Raw genomic sequence first — 18,906 nt, 5'->3', positions numbered from 1 at the left:
CAGTGGCATGCAAAGTTAGAGCACATATCATTGAGAATATATAATTCTTCATATATAAAATGTAATTGGAATCTTACTTCCTTTATTATGAAAAAGCTTCTAACTGGGTCTAGTCATCTAGAGATACTTTGTAAGCTAGACATCTGTCTTATACAGTTTTTTATAACCTATATCTTGATAAAGAGAAATAGTCCAACTGAAAACCAAAAATTTCTATTTCTGAGTAGAAATCAAAGAGGAAAGTCTCTAGAGTTTTACAAGTGTAATGATAAAATTAATATTTCCCATTAATAACTCTTACAGATACTCAGTAAGCGCAGTGGTGAGAAAAAGGATGGAGAAGTAGATAAAAATAGAGGGACACAACAAATGAGGAGATGAACACACAAAATGGGGAAAGAGAACACACAAAATTAACCAAGAAAAAGGTACGAGAGAGCTCTCACTTAGTGAACATTTACCATATGCCAGACTCTATGCTAGATACTTCACATTCTATTCTATTTCATCGGTAAGTAAGATAAGGGGCAAATCATGTTAGGCCACTTTCTAGGTTAAAATTCTGAATGGGCAGTGTACCTAACCCCCTAGATTCTAGAGCGAAACCTGTCAACTTGGTGTTAAGTTTCAATTTCTGCTCGTTCTCAAAAGATTTATGAAAGAAGAAACTTGCTCAATGGTCTACGTTCCCTTAATTCAGAAAAAAAAAAAAAAAAAAATCACAATTTTTCAGAAACCCACTGGGTGTGATCTTGGATGTCATTACCACCCGATAATTATCCAGGTGAAGGTAACAAGTGTGAGCCATGCACGCTGCACAGGTGGGCATTGTGAAGTACCAGTGGTTCATGTTCTCATATTTAACAAACAAGCCAACCAAACACTAGCCAACTAATGAAAACCAATCAGTTAATAAACATTTGTTATGGTCCTACTTTTCCCCCCAAACAATTTACACAAAGTCAAACACTTCAATAAAATATTCAATGAAGTATCTCACTACTTTGTTAAATAATTATGAACACTGTAATTGAATGATTGAATTTTTTTCATTAAGATGTCTGTAACATTACTATTAGTTCACTTATAGGAAAGAACTATCCATAAAATCATATGATTTTAAAACTCAGTATTTTTCTTGGGTATTCTTGAATATCCACAGTAGGGCTAAACCTGTCTCAATGTCTAAGAAAGGTTAGTCAACATTCTTAGATATTGAGATGGCATATATATATATATATATAAATAAAATATGTATACACATGAATATTATATACAAAAATACTTAAAGCTCTGCTTTCTTTTGGGAAAGTATAAGTATATATACTTTTTTTTTTCCCCAAAAAAAGCAAAGCCTAACTTAAGTATTTTTGACTCATTTTGTAAAATCAAATATCAAATAGCAATTTTAGAGTGAAAACTTCAGTTTCATCATGGGAATTAATAGGTCTATTCTAAAACCTCATTTCATCATATAGGGGGTATAAAGTTCATAGCTTCAGATTGGTCACAGCAGACCTTAGGCTGAGAGGATTCCCAGGTGATGGACTTAACTGAGTTTCTCTGAAGGTCTGACTCTCTCCGTGATCTCCCTGCGGACCCCAAGAGGCCAGGGAATCCTAGGGACCTGGAGATCCTAAATGACTGAGCGGTCAGCCATCCTTTGGGTAATTACAGCTGTATGTCAGGAACTAAAGAGTGACTGGGAAAGGAGTTGTTTTAGGAATTTGGAGAAGCTACGGGTTCCTTGCTTTTCTAGTATTGGTCCACTGAAATGTTTGCAGAGAAAAATGCTGGTGCCAGGCAGGCATTGCATAATCAGATACAATTGATTATTATGAAGCTTAAATGCACTAAACATATTGAACTTCCCTTTTTAAGTCATGGAAAAATACTGGGCTAAACTATTAAAACTGGGGATAAACAATGTGAGGACTAGCATAAAATGTGAGTCATTTAAAAAATGGATTTAATATCAGGCTTTGTGAATTATATTTGATGTTTCACCAGTTATGCTCTCATCTCTTTAGGAGAAACAATGAACTGTCTGTGATATGAAGAAACAATCAAGGAAAAAGTACCATTTTATTTCTGTGTAATAGCTACGTAACCTATGCAGAAAACACAAAATGATTGTGGAAAAATATGAGAAATAAAATAATTTTTCATTGTCCTTTTAAAGCAGTAGTTTATGAGTGTGTGTGGCCTTTTGTAGCTTTTAGAAAGAGTTCCTATGTGCATGTGCGTTTGTTTGTGTCCAGGGTTGCTGTTTCTAGATCCAGTATACAAATTTCTCTCTCTCCTTTCAAATAACACCCAGAAGACCTGTACACTTTTTAACAAAGTGGTGCAATGCCCTTGGCCCTATTTTACCAGCTCTCAACAGCTAGAGGCCTACACCCCCCTTTGTAAAGAGTATTTCTCAGTAAGTTATTATATGAGCAGCAACTGGCGAGTACAGCTTGTGATGTTAGAAATGCTAATAATTGCCTTACCTCTTCCTTCTCAGCACTTTGCAGGTCACGCCATTCCTCAGTTACATGGCCAAAATCCACTGTGTTCATAGGGACTTTAAATTCTCCAATGATGTCATGCTTAGAGAAACGATCAAAATCATATACAGCCATCACCAGGGTTTTGCCACCCAATTCCGAGTATGGCACCTAAATAAAAAGCGATGAGGATAAAATATCCAGTCACAAAAATGCTTAAAACATGTTACTTGTTCATGGTGCTTAATTTAATATTTATGTTGCATAAACAGAACAGGGATATAATTTTGTTTTTGGTTATTTTTTAAATTGAGACTTTTGACAAACTGCTTGAGGCTAAAATTACTTGAGAGAAAATGGGAATTTTTAGTGATTTATTGCTTTATCTCAAAGTTCTAGAAGCTGTTAGCATTATTAATAATGGATCCTGCTATTAGTCATGCTATGAATCCTTAAGATTAATAAAAGAATAAACAAGCCAATTGCATCTGACTATAAATAAGTTTTTCTTGTGGAATATTGTGTTGTTATTGTTGTTATAAGTTATATTGTCAGGGTGTAACTTACTGAGGGGCAAATAACTTTTTTCAAATGTTCCATTAACTCTTTCAAGGCATTTAAATGCCACAGTTCAATGGAGCAATGATTTATTAAAGACTATGCAAGGAGTCTGAAAGGATTGAAATGATATTCACAAGTGCCTCACATACTCCTTAAAATAATTTGTTGATTGACAAGAACTGACTAGGAAATTGATGTTTTGAATATCAGAGGTGCATTATAATATGGGTTTTGAAGTTCATTCTTGGGTATGACATGTTTTAGGATGAGTGGTGGCAAAAGGCCAAGAACTGATGAATTCTCCAGCTGTTCAAATATATCTGGGACAGATGCTATGGGTTGGGATGTTTATTAGTGACATTTTTAATATTCAGTGAAAGCAGTGCAATCCAAGTAAGCTACACTTCAGTAACTGGGTAGAAATACCTAATTAAGAAATTGTTTAGACTTGTCTTAAAGGTTTGATCAATTTTCATACACTTCCTATTATTTTATCAGTGTAAATGGTTGTCTTATGCTTCAGCAAACATTTCTCAATTAACTCTGTATATTAAGGAGGGAAGAAAGGGAAGAATATTAGGCCATCTACATACAAGAAATTTTAGTTTTCCAAAGAGTTTTTCTTTTCTGTCATTTATGTATCATCTGTTTGGAATTGGATTATTTTATTAAGATGTTATGATTAAAAAGTAAGCATCATACTTTTTCCATTTTAGAAGGAATGGAAAACAAACCCTTCCAAAGGGCTGACTCTCAAAGAAAGAAACAAAATATTTTAGAGTAGGGATTAAACCCTTGAAAATTTTATTGTATATCTAAAATCTCTCTAGACTTTCTAATGATTGTACTCAAAGAGCCAACAGTCAAAAATCTGGGCTTGGGGTCAGACAGACCTTGTACCAGATTTGGACTTTCCAACTAAAGGGCCTGGGGCACATGATTAAACATCAGTTTATTCATCTATTAAATTGTGATAATACTGTAATAATGGCTGCTTCATGGGGCTGTTTTGGGGATGAAAGAATATATGTAAAACACCTAGCACAGAAGAAGCCCTTGAAAATATTTATTGTTTGAATGATTACTAGCTCCTTCAGATAACTGTTTGGAGGAAAAGAAGAAGAATTTAGTTTCAGGCATGTTGAGTTCCTGTTCAGTGTTTAAATCCATTGTAAAGCCAGCCCTCTTTAAAGTCTTTTATACTTCCATTCCTATATCATATTGCCTCTTGGCATTTCAAGATGAGTAATCTACAATGTCTAACCAGCTCTCTAGAAAAATTGAAGTATTTTTAAATATAGCAGAATATATTATACTGTGGATTATCTACAGTTTGATCAACCTGTCTGAAATAAAATGAAACTTGATAAAAATGTATAGAGAATTCAAAAATTTCAATAATTATACTTGGTTTTATAGAAATTACTAATAAAATTATTAGCATTTTTTAAAAAGAAATAATAATGTAGGTAATGCAATATAAAACAAAGCCCCAATACATTAGCTGATATAATTTAAGAATTTCCTCACTAAGTTTTGGTCAGAAACTGCTGACCTAAGTTAAGGTTAATAAATAGATGAATAAAACAACTGTGATTACTATTACAATATTTTTAAAATTTTATTTCCACTTTATGTTTTGTGGTATGTTGACTATAGTGATTAAGCTTCATGAGCAAATACTCTTCATGAGCTGAGTATTTCCAGAATGTCTTTATTGCTACTTTAAATTCACTGTCTAGGTACAGAAAAACCAGATTTTAAATAAGATTACTGACAATCCATGAGGGACCTTTGTCTTGAAAACTCAGAAATTTTAGAGTGAATAGAAAGACACTTCCCCTTTACATACTTGAAAACAAGGTTTGAGAAAATGACTCATGCCCTCATTTTCAATTTATTTCATCCCAGAATGTTTGCTAACACAAGGCACATGCTAAGCCTGGCTGATGGACGCGGTGATTTTGAATTAGCCTGCTGGCATATGCACAGACATTTCATTTTTCACAAACATATTGTTCTGAGTAATGCATTAGAAAGTTTTTTTTCGCATGTTAAAGATATCCACCAAAAGAATTGTTTTTATGAACGATTTCAAGCCAAGATCCACAAAGATCCTGGAGACCTGCAGGGCATGTTTTCCTGATGAGATGTTATATGGCTGGAATCTCTGTTATTGTTTGTCAACTGAGGTGCCTCAACAAGATGAAGAACATCAGGGCAGAACCTAGAGTAAAGGAAAAAGGCTAGAAATGCAAAAAAACAGTGTGTTCATATTCCTTTTATTGATTAGTTAAGAAGAATGACTTTAACGTGCTCAAACTGCCCTTCTACACACAGAATTTTGTTACAAGAGTCATGTCTATTTGTACCATTTAAGCATTGGGACATAGCTTACTTAATCCTGGGATTGCAACAGATGTACCTATTTTCACGAACTTTGAAATTTAGAAAAATAATGATTTCATTCTTTTGGCTTTATGTTAGGTAGGGATCTCACTTTTTAGATGTGACTATGACATCCTAGTCATGTTCTAGTCAATTCCATTCCGAAATGACTGAACTGAATCGTACTCTGAGCACACTGAAAGGCAATATTGAATCTTAACTGTAGTGAAGATACGAATTTTGCATGTTCTTACTGGAATTATTGTGAGTCCGTGAACAAGCATTCATGTGCGTGTCTATGTATGTGACAGGATGAGATCAGTCTTTTAACTAAAACAACAAAGGAAAGGTTATAAATAAATATTAAAAAATACCTTGAAAGTAAATTGCTCATTGAAGACAGGATTAAGGGTTTTTCGGTGGACTTTTGTCTCAAATTTCTTCTTCTTATCAGGTAGCAGAAACACTTTCACATAAGGATCAGATGTGCCCCCCATGTCCAAGGCAGGCAGTTCGGCAGCCTGAATGATCCCTACCAGCAGCTGAAATAAATGAGAGGATACAGCAAACATAAATATTAGTGGACGTTTTGGAAAAGATCGATTTGTTCACAATGCTGCATATTGGAATTTCTCCCTCTTCCTATTTCGTTTTAATAAACTCTTATTCTCTTATGAATCTGAATACAGAAGGCAAATGAAGTGAGCTATGTAGACTTCGGAAACCCAATTATGACAGATGCAGGCTCTGGGAAGCCTGGTTTTAAGCACAAAGGAGGCTTTTTAAAAGGTTGCTGGTTGCAGTTAAATATGGAGTTCATTTTTGCAAAAGAGCTGTAATCAAATAACTTTCCAGGTGCTAAAAACCCTTGTGCATTGTTTTTCTTTCCAGAGCATGATTTGTAAGTGAAAATACATTGTTAAGCAATCGCAAGTTTGTAATTATAAAGTGGGAAGCTTTTATTCTTTATCAAAGCCTCAGATCAGCTGAGTAGAAATTTCTTAGAAATTGGGTAGCATTTTGAGATAAAAAATAAGATCTTCTAGTTTCTATTATATTTGACCTTCACTTGGGCGCTGGCTACATTTATTTTAACTTACAGTAGAATGATTATTATCTGTGAGATTCTGTGTTTAAATATAGGACATGGAGTCAAAGAAATGTAATTTCAGCTTCATAGGGAGGAAGGGAGATTGGAGGTGAGGTTTTCTAATGTTAAGTAACTATGTTTTTTATTTTTTCCAAGCACCACAGAACTATCTACATTTCTTTAAGTCTGTTTTCTTACTGATGCGTTCTTAAGCCTCATTATGAATATTAAAGTATTATGGCATTGTTAATATTTTTGCAAAGAAAAAGGAGGTGTGTGTACACCATCATAGATACTCTGTCATTAGAGATTTTGCATCAACAGACTGATTCAGATCCATACAGGAAACAAAGTAGACTCTTATTGTTATTCAAGGTGTATGCTATTTGGTAAATGCAGTAACACCACAGGTTTTTACATCACAGTCTGAGAATTTGAGTTCATGCCTTTTTAACTGGTAGAGTAAAACAGCAATTCACCTCCTTAAAAAAAAAGCATAGCCATTTTAATTGTGACTCACCATGTACTTAAGTGCATTTTGGCTAGGTGGCTCAATTTTTAACATGGACCAATAACCTGAATGATTATGTTGTTTCCATTTTAAGGCTTCAATATCTTTTTTGTGGAATCATGATATGACAGTGGCAATAAGAATGCTAGATTGTAGGTACACAAAACACAGACAGATGGTCAAAAAATAGCTAAAATAGGCATCAGATTATAAAGACATGATTAGTAAAGCAAACAGTCTGTCTGTCTGTTTGCTAAATTTGTATTTGGTATTTACCTTTACGCAGCAATGCGAATAAGTAAGATTCTATTTCCTCATCCTCACTTTTTATAACCAATTTTCTTTTGAGCAGAAAATAACACGAGAGAGATGGCTTCAACTCTTTAGAAGCTAGATGATTTATGATTTAGAGTTTCGGATATTTTGTTAATAAAGAATGAGGTTACTTTTTCCAACCTTGTTCTGACTTCTGCCTAAGAGATAAATATCACATTTCTCTCTACCATGAAAGTATCTTAATTAAAATATGTTAGGGTTATCTTTTAGTTTTGGTAAGCAAACATACATATTTGATCCAAACTTTATGAAGTTTTTCAGACTTTATCTTCCTGCCTCTTAGGAAATCAAATGAGAATTTGGGAAAAAAATCAATGCGTAATATTTTAAAAATTCATCAGTTTCTCAGAATGAAATAACTTTTTAGATTTGATGTTTGCTGGAAAGGGAACAGTAAATGTACTCTTACTATATTTTAGTAAAAATATTTTCAGTGTTATTATTTTCTTAAAAATGCTACTTTATAAAATGATACTTACAGTATTAATAATTAAAGCTAACTTAAAAGCTTCAAAATTATGACTAACCAGGATGAGACACCACTAGATTTCCACTGGAAAATATGAATGGTCAATAAATGATGAGAAAAGTATTGGATGCATATAGAAAGTCGGATTAATTTTTTGGAAAATATGTTATACATTAAGACCAACGTAAGTTGTCCTTGATCTTTCCTAGAATATATCAATAAGAGGTTTTGCTCCTAACCTGACGCTCAAATTTTAGAAGTGATAGAAATGATCACAAACGTCATATGTAATTAAGTAAAAATGGTAGACTTATAAACCTGAACCTGTAAACCAATAATGTAGTTTTCTAGAACATATTATGTAATAACTAGCCAGGGCTATAATGAAGCTGATCAAAAAATTATTTTTACTATGACAGCATATTTACACATTCTTCATGAGGAACCCTCTGGAAACTTCAGAAACTGAAGACATTATTTGAACTGTCAATTCCTAAATAAAACACAGAATTTCTGCAACTGCTTAGAGCTCTCACAGCACTACTGACTTTGGATGTTAGTCATCAAAGATGAGCATTGGTGTTTTATTTATTTATTGTTCATTCCTCATCAAACTGGAAATCATTAACACATGCTGCATTACTAGTAACTGTATTTATTTTACATTCATCAGTTCTCCTTTACCCAAAAAGGTAAGTGAAGCAAAATGAACTGGAGAGGTTTAAAACTTTCCAACTTGGAGAACGGCTATGTCTTACACATTTTTAAATTAAATTACATTAAATTAAATTTTTTTTGAGACGGAGTCTCGCTCTGTCCCCCAGGCTGGACTGCAGTGGTGCGATCTTAGCTTACTGCAAGCTCCGCCTCCCGGGTCCACGCCATTCTCCTGCCTCAGCCTCCGGAGTAGCTGGGACTACAGGCCCCCGCCACCACGCCCAGCTAATTTTTTGTATTTTTAGTAGGGACGGGGTTTCACCGTGTTAGCCAGGATGGTCTTGATCTCCTGACCTCGTGATCTGCCCACCTCAGCCTCCCAAAGTGCTGGGATTATAGGTGTGAGCCACCGCGCCCAGTCTGTCTTACAGATTTTTAAAAACCTGATCTCTAATTTAGCCTATTCCCCTAATTCTTATCCAGCTTTCACATTTCTGTAACAATTCAGAAGGTAAGGAACATTTTCATCAATGTTGTGGATCCTGGAATGTCTTCGAATGTAAAGTGACTTTTAACAGTTATCTTTCATCAATCTCTATTTTATTGACAGGCAGTCAATAAAAGGTAGCCACTATTATTCATCTAGGTGGCATTTCATGACTTTACGAGAAATTGAAGCAAAAATGCCTGTTTTGTTACCTTCTTAATTCCTTGTCACTTTTTGGGCAATATTCCTAGGCACTAGAAGTAAGTCTCTGGTCTTCTCACTCTTTTAGAATTGCTATCTCATTAGCACTAGGAGTTTCACCTAGTACCATATAAGGCAATCCTGCTTTTAAATTGAAAGGACCAGAGTCAATTTTTCATCTTTGATCCCTTATCAAATCATTCTATCGTTTTTCAAAACTTTGGCTAGAATAGTGGCCGAACTCAAAGGCCCCTAGCCCTGTCTAGTTCTAAATCTGTAGAGTCCAAGGGAGGTTGCTGCAGCTCGGGCTGAGGGAGCTGAGAAGGTGAGACTGTGGCTAGAACCTCTCAGAAGCAGACCGACTGCTTCAAGTTAATTTGTATTCTGTCTGCCTGCTGAAAGTGCCACAAGTAGATGTAATCGGTTGAATACTGTGAATTCTAATTACCAGAAGTTAAATTAGCAAGTAGGGGACTGCCTGTTCTTAGAAATTATTTCATCCATAGCGTTGATAATTGCATTTTCTCCTCGCAGCAAACAAAATATTTTAAGAAGTATCTTGCTGCAATTTCTACTTGGTAATTTCAGAAAACATAATGGAATTTGAAGACATTTCTCCACTTCAGACCTGGTTATTTTGGAAATCATAATCCAGTGAATATTGAAGTTTTCCCAGTTTCTCCTCTTCTTTGGGTTCTTCTTTTTCTTCTCCATCAGTCAATCCAGTTTCAGCATCATCATCCTTGAGGGCCTATGTATAGAGAAATGGATCACATGTGAATTTCAGTGAATTTTCATTAAAACTTAAATTGAACTGGGCCTGTAGTTACACTTCCAAGCTGTTCGAAGCAAGCACTAAGATGCTGGAAATCTGTTTGACACACATTCACATTTGCTGCTTACATATTTTTTTAAATTCCTTTTGTGCACGGAATTTTTTTCCCCAATCAGCAAGCAAAATGAAAGCGATGGAAGAAGCCCCTCAGAATATTGCAAGCAAAAAATGTAACATTGTTGCAAAGAAAGTATCAACTTGGTGTTGTATTTGGCTCTGATAAAACTGCTGCTTTCAGAGGAAAGATAAACATGCTACTAACCAGGCCAGGTTTCACATTCATGTAGTTTAAAGAGATGCTCAGCATCATATAAAGTATCGCTACATGCAGTGGAATAATTAATATCAAATGCATGGCCTTTTGTTGCCTTGTTTCCTATGAAAAAGATACTTCAGTAATGATCCTCAGAAAATTTAAATTCCCTGTGTTTCACATCTACATTTATTATGGTATGAAAAAGAGGAAAAAAACATGCCACCAGCAAATCCATGTTTAGAGAAAAGTTCACCCCACTTCCAGTTTCAGTTTACCACTTTATTTTCATAACAGCTCCACCAAAAGCTAGGCTGAATTAAATTGATTTAAGAGTCTATTTGATATCAAAAGATAAAAAGAGTTAGGTTTGCAATTCTGTCAAACACAAATTGGTATAAGAATTCATTTTGTATTTAAGAGCAAAAGCAATTGTATTGAACTCTCAAAACTCAGTCTGACCAATTGAATACTCTTTATAACCTAAAACTTAAGTGTGCTATAAATGGAAATATTAGAAAGCTCATTATCTCATAATTTTCATTCAAATGCTCTTCTTTTTAAAAAATCTAAAAATATAATATGTTTTTCCAACATGCAAACATTTTGCTAAAAATATCAACATTTATAAAGCTTGTAAGTACATTAGTTTTGTTTCTAGGGATGTGCAATTCTTATTGCTTTAAGTAATTAGAACAATTAATTAGAAATCTATACACAGTCATTACTCAAAACTTAAAATAATACAAAATTACATTTTCCTGACTATGTGTGAGGTTGAAAAGATTAAAAACTGTATGAACCATTTGTATTTTTTCTTCTGGGGACTGCCTGTACATAGCCTTTGCTAATTTGTCTATGTATCGTTTGCCTTTTTCTTATTGATTTGCAAAGGCTCTTTGTATTTTAATGATTTCAACTTTGTTGTTATGTTATATACAACAATTATTGTCTCCTAGTTTTAGGTTATAGCATTTTTATTGCTATCTTTGTATATGTGTATGCATGCGTGTATTACTGTAGAATCTCACAGAAATAAAAATGGACATACCAGTGGTAGATTGTTTTATATCTCTGACAAAGTAAAGGAATCTTAACTCTTGTTAGCTCTCAAATTGAATCTAAGAATTCTCATAGAACTCAAATGCAAGAATTATAACCAGGTTGTAGACAGGCATCAGTCATCAGACCGCAGTTCCTCCTGTCTGCTACCCCCGCATCCAAGACTACATGGTCTTTTTTCTTTGCTGTGTTCAGCATTCTCAGGAAGGAGATTCTCTGTTCAATCCACCCTCTTACTCAGGGACCTTCAGTGATGCTTCAAAATGGCACCGTCAGTCCTTGAATGTATAAGATTTTCTAATTTGGCTTCACCCAGTTAACTCCAATTTGATTCTAAAAAACTGAGACTCGGCTGTATCACAGGTTAATAGAACTCATTCAGGTGGGAAGGTCATATAAACAGAATTGAGCTGTTGTCAGAGATGCCTCTGCTTTTTTGCTGGAAATTTCTTAGGAACCGACAGTGAGTTTTGAAAATTGAAAATTGCCGTCATGATATACATCTGTGTAGAAACATTATCAAATTTGGTTAGCTACAAACTACTTAATTTGGAAAGTTTAATCTATGCTTGGGTGCTTCTTTGAATGTTAAAATGTTGAATTACTAATAGGGCTAAAGACAGGAAACAACATGAAAATATTTTAAAATTTATATTAATTGTTTAACTTGTGAACAAGAGGCTTGGTCACTAAAGGTAACATGTGATAGTAAAGTGACAAAAAAAAAAAAAAAAAAAAGACTGCTGAGTTTAGTTAGAGAACTTTAGGCAGTGGAATCCCTTTGCCCTTTCAAAACCCTAGCTGTGTATAAGTCTTTAACACTGTCGTAGATGTGCTCAGGAAATTGCAGCTTAGGTAATTTGCCTCCCTATGAGATTTTTGGTTTTGTAAAAATAATAGCAAACTATTTAACATCTATTTCTGTTTGATAAATCTGCATGTCAGTCTATTATTATAATAAAAAATTCATCGATTAAAATACCTTTTCAAAAGTCTCTTTCAGAACTGAATTTATGTATCATGTTTCAGCCCAATGCAATTTGAAATAGCTGATATATTAAATCTCCTTCTCCCTAAGTGGCTTTTACCTGAATAGAAGGCAGGACCATCTCTGCAATTATTCTGCATGAAATAGGGCTAAATTTTTGATAATTTCTCAGTGCCACTGTTCATCACTGAAGTGATTAAGTCTATTCCTGTCCCAAAGGCTGAGCTTAAGCAAGACATTTTCTGTACCATCACATTAAAATCAGACCTATTAAATCAGTAGCTATTATAATATCTCAAGAGCACTATTTTCCCCTCCATGGAACAAAATTGGGAAGAAAAAGCTTGTAAACCTAGCAGTTCTGAGGTTTGATAAATTGCAGTAGAAAAAGCTGGGTTGGGAATATCAGACCTTATTTTAAATTTCAAAGATGAAGTGCACATGCTTATGGTTTGCTTTGACATTCAACAGGTGCTGTGTTCGCAACCATCAGAAGGAGCATTTGTTCATTCTCAGTGACATTGTTCAGATTTGGATTTAATAAGGCACACTGGAAAAGTAGCGCAAGGGACTGAATTTCCTTCTGTGTCCATCAACTTAAAACTTGAGCTTTCTAATACTGTTATATTTAATCCGTTAGCGTGTTTAAAATGAGAACACCTTATCTTTAAAGAAATCAATTTAGTTCAGCCTCTTGATGTGTGTCAGAATGATATACCCTCAGCTGTGGAGCCCCAGGTGCCAGGCCACTAAATGTATCTGAGCGTTGACTAGGGATGTCTAAGTAGCAGAGGAAACCTACCGCAAGGGACAGTCCAGAACAGTCATGAGACACAACACAGATAAGGACATAGAAGGAAGAAATAAAAATTAAAATATCCACACACATTAGTGAAAACCATGGAGAAATGACCTTTCCAGACCTATGGCTTTACAAGTGAATATTTTCCTTCTGTCTGGTTAGTGTTCTCTAGTTTTAATGCATACAAAAGAACACGTAAATATGTATTTTATGCAACATAAATGTCTATACTTTTTGTAATCATTGCAGAATATTTAAAAAATCTTCTTTGGTTTCAAAACCTTACTATAGAGACATGTAGCCATGAATATTGAAATTTGAATTTCTGTGAGTTTGATATGAATTGAAATGGTAAAAATGTATTGATTGTCCTAGAGCATTTATATCCTGTATCTAGAGCCTATATATATATATCTTAAGATTAAGAAATTATATCTAAAATGCCTCTCACATCTGTCTTGTTTTTAAACGAGAGAGGCATAAGCCATCTTTATTTTCTTCCCATGTTCACTTCAACATTCTGCTGAAGATATTTTGAAAATATAATTATTTAATAATAATTTTAATTTGTATTCATGCTGTTTTGATTTTTGGGTGATCTGGCGATCATCATGTGATAAAACATTCTCTTAAAATCTGCACATTCTGTTTTGCTTTTTCAGCCTTCCTCTTCATAAACTGATGGAACCCATGATTAGCTACTTTTGTCTGCTTCAAAAAGTAGCATAAGCTACAGTTATATAAACGTTTATCACTGGAGTGTATATTCATCTGTCCAAATTATATCTTATTCTGTGCATTTAATTGCTCATAACTTAGTAAAATTGAGACCTAGCTAATGTCCTATGTAGACAAAGTGATCTACTTAAAATGACTGAAAACATCTTTTTGAGTGGTTGACATTCTAAATAATTTGCAATAACAGATCATTATAAACTATCACTGACTTCTTAATATTTCTTTGTTTGAATCATTTTCTCTGTCTCTCCCCATCCAAAAATAGATCATCAATGAAAAATTAACCCCCATTAATTCTCTATATTTGAGATCTTGGTCATTTATCCAGGTCATAACAGGGGTAATAAACACCACCACTATGCCATAAATTATAATCTTACATCATACAGAACAAATCCCACAAATATTATAGATTTATTGTCCTAGGAAGAAATGTTATAGTTATCACTTAACATTATTCAGTAATTTTAATTAATTCTAGAACACAGTGAAACCGCATTCAAATTTTATGATAATTATGAAAATGATAGTAATCTATTGTCAAATTATTGTTTTCATAATATTGATAAAATTAACATACATATTATTCAGTCCATGTCCATCTAGGAGGTTATTTCCACACTTAATCTCCCAATAAGTTGTTTAAATAAATCTTTATCAAGTCCTACTTGCTATGAAAAGTGTGGAAATAAAGACATGATTTGAAATTTTAGTTTCTACTTAACTGAAGAGAAAAATCTTTATTAGACACTTGTAGTTGGACGTTTATGCATTGGCTTTTGTGACTAGAAAAATCAAACTCTTGCTACTCCGGGCTCAGTCCCAAACTCTCTGAGTATGAGTACAGGCATTCCATCCATTCCATAGCTCCAAAACCAAACAAAAATGCAGGAAGTAAAAAATGAGTCTTTGTGAAATTATTATCAATAGATACTGTAGTGTCTTTGAGGAAAAAGAGTTTAAAACTCAAGCTGGGAAGGGGAGTTAGTGTCCTGAATGTGTAATGAACTAGGAAACAACGCAAATGTGCTTAAAATGCCTGTTGTAACACTTGATTAAATTGTTCTTAAGGAAATTCAAGTTTAAGAGTTTGATTAATAGTAATTAATAGTATAAGAGGAATTTATAAAACTGCCTATGTATTTTGCTATTTGGGAATAAATAAAACTTTTGTATTTCATGGAAAACACTCATAATTGAAATGTTATTTCTATAAAAAATCTGTATATATACATTTTAATTTTAAAATATGAATTAAATATTCTTAAGAGATATTCAATATGAACATTATTTAAAAAATGAAGGGGCATTTAAAAATTATTAATAATAGTAAACGTTATCTTGAACCAAGTTGTCCAATTAATTTAGCCAAAAACAGATAGCAACAGAAAGAACAGGCCAAATAGCTTTTTTGGGCTTGGAAACATAACCCAGCCAGATGGATTTTATAACCAGTGTTATGGCTGTAATTGTCCTTATTAAATTGAAATGAGAATTTTGTCTTTTAAGAAATAAGAAAGAAAACTTTTTTATAAGGCAAAAATTCTGTCCTGTCTTGTTCTTTAGAACTGGCTCATATTTCTCTCCCTTCTCCCATATAACTCATTATTCTTGAGAACTAATTTTTCAACTGGATGGACATGTAGGAAAAGCAGCTTCCATCAAGTTTGATGAACAGCTGTAAAACTCAGTTATTTAACAGCAATTATGAACAGTAGAAATTAGAAAGATCCCCTGCCCAACTGCAAAAACACCCAGGACTTTTTATTTGATTTTTCTAACTCTGAACACAATGAAGACTGGTTAAACAGATGTAATCAAAATATTCAGGCATCATTCTCATATGCCAAACCCATCAAGATGGACCTGATGATCATGGATTCCCTTTTCTGTTCTATATGCTCAGGAGATTGGAAAATCCTGCCAAATGCCTCCATTATGCTTTGGGATCTTGAACAATGACTGAAAAGTTTGCAAAGCATCTCAAAAACAATATGGGTCCAGAAGTTGTTTATTTCTATAATTATATGGCATAAAATAATAAACCGTTTGTTTATCGTTTTTAAACAAAATAATCTAAGAAGAAATGTGGAAAGAATACATTACCTGATCTTTCATTGTCTTCCCTAAGTCTTTTACATCTTTCATGTTGATGGCATTCTTTCCTCCTTTTTCCTTTCCCTTCTTCTTGTTTTTCTTTTTGAACAAACATTTCTTACAGATACAAAAGCAGCAGGTCAGGACTAAAAGGACTGCGACTATGGCTATTGCGATTAAGGCCCACGGTGGCACTGAAAGAAAGAAACACACAGAGAGCACTAGTCATACAACACTTAGATGTGTAAAACCTTTTAACTCATGGGCTATAAAGATATTCATTTTTTCATTTGCATTTTTGAGCACCCATTATGCTGCAGGTACACCATTCCTCAGTACTTTATCCACGTTGTTGTCTCCACTAAGTGTATTGTTTCCTTTCTTTCCCACTTTGCCCTTCCAGATATATCGAATGTCATCTCCTTCCTATTACTTTTCTTGACTCTCCAAGCTAGATTTCTAGAAACGCATCTCTTCACTCATTCAGAGCCAAGCTTTGGAGTTCGGCCATTGAGTTTAAATCCTGGCTCCACTATTTACTAGCTGTGCGATCTTGGGCAAGTCATCTAACCTCTCTCTGCCTCACTTTCCTCATCTCTAAAGTGGAAGTAAATTGGTAGGTACCCCATAGATCTTTCTGAGTATTAAATAATAAGATGCAGTGCCTGGCACATGGCAAAAGCTTAATAAATCGCAGCTGCTATTACTCAGCTCTAAAATACTAGCATGTTCTGGTATGGTGGGGGACAGATATTAGTCATATATGTAGAACAACAAATGTAAAATCATAACAATAGTGAAGGTTAAGAAGTACTTGGTGATTTGAAAATCCATCATGGGGAAATGCATGCACTGAGGTTCTCTAGATGTGGGTGATGCTCCTGCGTTTGGTGGCTCTTGACCCAGGTTTAGATTTTTTTTTTTTTTTTTTTTTTTTTTGAGACAGAGTCTTGCTCTGTTGCCAGGCTGGAGTGCAGTGGCGTGATCTTGGCTCACTGCAACCTCTGCCTCCTGGGTTCAGGCGATTCCCCTGCCTCAGTGTTCTGAGTAGCTGGAACTTCAGGCATATGCCACCATGTCCAGCTAATTTATATATATATTTTTAGTAGAGACGGGGTTTCACCATATTGACCAGGAAGGTCTCGATCTCTTGACCTTGTGATCCGCCTGACTTGGCCTCCCAAAGTGCTGGGATTACAGGCTTGAACCACGGCACCAGACCAAAGTTAGCTATCATTTCTTTACAGTCAAGGCATTGTGGGTAAGGTAAAGAGCTCAGGACATGTGAAAAAACATAAACTACTCACATAAACAAATACGTGAAAAGCAAGATGAGTACCCTGAGGGGAGTTTAGTGAAAAGGCAAAGGGAATGAGAGGAGGAAGGATGATTTTTAGATAAGAGGAGAGGCTTAGGTTTACAGGCTGTTTAAAATAATAGAACATATATACATAAATATACTCAAATAAAGATTTAGTTTTCTATTACAGTTGTCCCTCTGCTTAGAGTTGGTATATTTTCTTATTTGGTATGCCTTACATCATGTGCTTATAAAAAATAAGGTGACGTGGAAACATTTATGATTTCGGTTAGGTTGAAAGGGAAGTACTCATAAAACAAATCACAGCTATTGAGATTAATCAGAAGTAATTTTATTTGTCTGTTGTAATAAAAAACGATACTGGGCACTGAAATGATAAGAGAAAGCCAAATAAACATTACTAGAACCAATGATTGCTGAACACCAGTCAGGAGTACTTTGATAAAGTAAAAACACTTAAAAATTAACCTCTCTTCAAAATTGAGAAAATCTACTCTCTTTGCTTTTCCTCTGCATTTAGTATTATTGTGCAGAATACTTACTATGCATATTATTCCAGCTTATGACTGGATACTAGATGTTAACCTAAGGACATAAAACTACAACTTTTGAAATTGTGTTTTCTACCAAAGAAATACTTATATGAAAGTTACAGATAAACCCACACCCAAAGATGTTTTCTTCCAGTTTTCTAAACTTATTAAGCAATGTAAAGATTAAAAAAGTAAATTATTTTATGTAACCAATGATGTCATTCATAATACTTCATTTAAAAGCATCCATCTCCCTTGATCTAGCTAAAATCCTGTCATGCATGAACAAGAGAGTGTACGTATCCATTGCAGGAAAGATGGCATTCATAATGACCCTTCATTTTGAACCTCGTAAATTATTCTCCCAGTTGGACTTGTGTGGTGATAATCACTCAGAGAGCTACATAAAAGTCTCTTAAATTATACAAGACAAGACAAAGATGACTTGACAAGTTCACAAAAAGAAAACAGTGAAAGCAAAGGAACATTATTTAATCAAAGGGAGTTAAAGAGCTAGGAACATGAGATTACAAGAAGAAATGTGAAATAATGCAACTTGAAGGGAATTTATAACCACTGGACAACTTTTATTTTATGGCTTTTATTTCTTAAAGCACTGCTGTCTTTTAGACTTGCCTTCAGTTTGAATAACTTTAAGTTGGAATATGCTATATTAAATATAATTAACAGAATTTTCTTCACAATGTATTGGCACCTTTAGATAGATAAAATAAAAAATGCTTAAAGTTATCATTTTGTATAGCTATGGGATAGCTTGACTCATTAGTCATATATCATGTAAAGAAACAGCCATTTTTAGTAAATAGAGTACCGGGATGCTCATGTTAAAATTTTATTTCATTGCGTAGAGTAACCAAATATTTAAAATTTGTCAAGTTTACTAAGAAACAACACCCACAGTATTATTCATCTGCAGTATTTCTAGAAACCTGTCTCAGTATTGGTCAGCAAATCTTCTGGAATATATTTTGGATCAGGCCAGAAGTTTATGGAAGACCTACCTACCTGTTATGGCCCAGCAATTGGGCTACAGTTATAGATACATTATCTTATTTAGTCTTTGC

At 34.1% G+C, this 18,906-nt stretch overlaps 1 protein-coding gene across 8 annotated transcripts in view; it reads right to left on the bottom strand.

Moving 5' to 3' along the window:
- The window catches only part of SYT1 (synaptotagmin 1), a 587,652-nt gene that overhangs the window by 153,900 nt on the left and 414,846 nt on the right, over positions 1 to 18,906 (bottom strand). For 5 of the 8 annotated variants that reach the window (XM_017946030.3, XM_017946031.3, XM_017946033.3 and 2 more), the window contains 4 exons: positions 15,977 to 16,161; positions 9,821 to 9,943; positions 5,816 to 5,983; positions 2,496 to 2,663 (listed from right to left, as the gene is read on the bottom strand). In XM_017946030.3, the coding sequence (XP_017801519.2) occupies positions 2,496 to 2,663; positions 5,816 to 5,983; positions 9,821 to 9,943; positions 15,977 to 16,161 (644 nt within the window). The remainder of the gene's footprint in view (positions 1 to 2,495; positions 2,664 to 5,815; positions 5,984 to 9,820; positions 9,944 to 15,976; positions 16,162 to 18,906) is intronic. The other 3 variants (XM_017946032.3, XM_017946037.3, XM_017946038.3) reach the window with 1 other exon arrangement.

This window comes from Papio anubis, chromosome 9 (assembly GCF_008728515.1).
Source record: "Papio anubis isolate 15944 chromosome 9, Panubis1.0, whole genome shotgun sequence".
In the NCBI taxonomy this organism is placed as follows: Eukaryota; Metazoa; Chordata; class Mammalia; order Primates; family Cercopithecidae; genus Papio; species Papio anubis.
The sequence above is the reverse complement of the archived record's forward strand: the minus strand, read 5'-3'. Positions and strand labels throughout refer to the sequence as shown.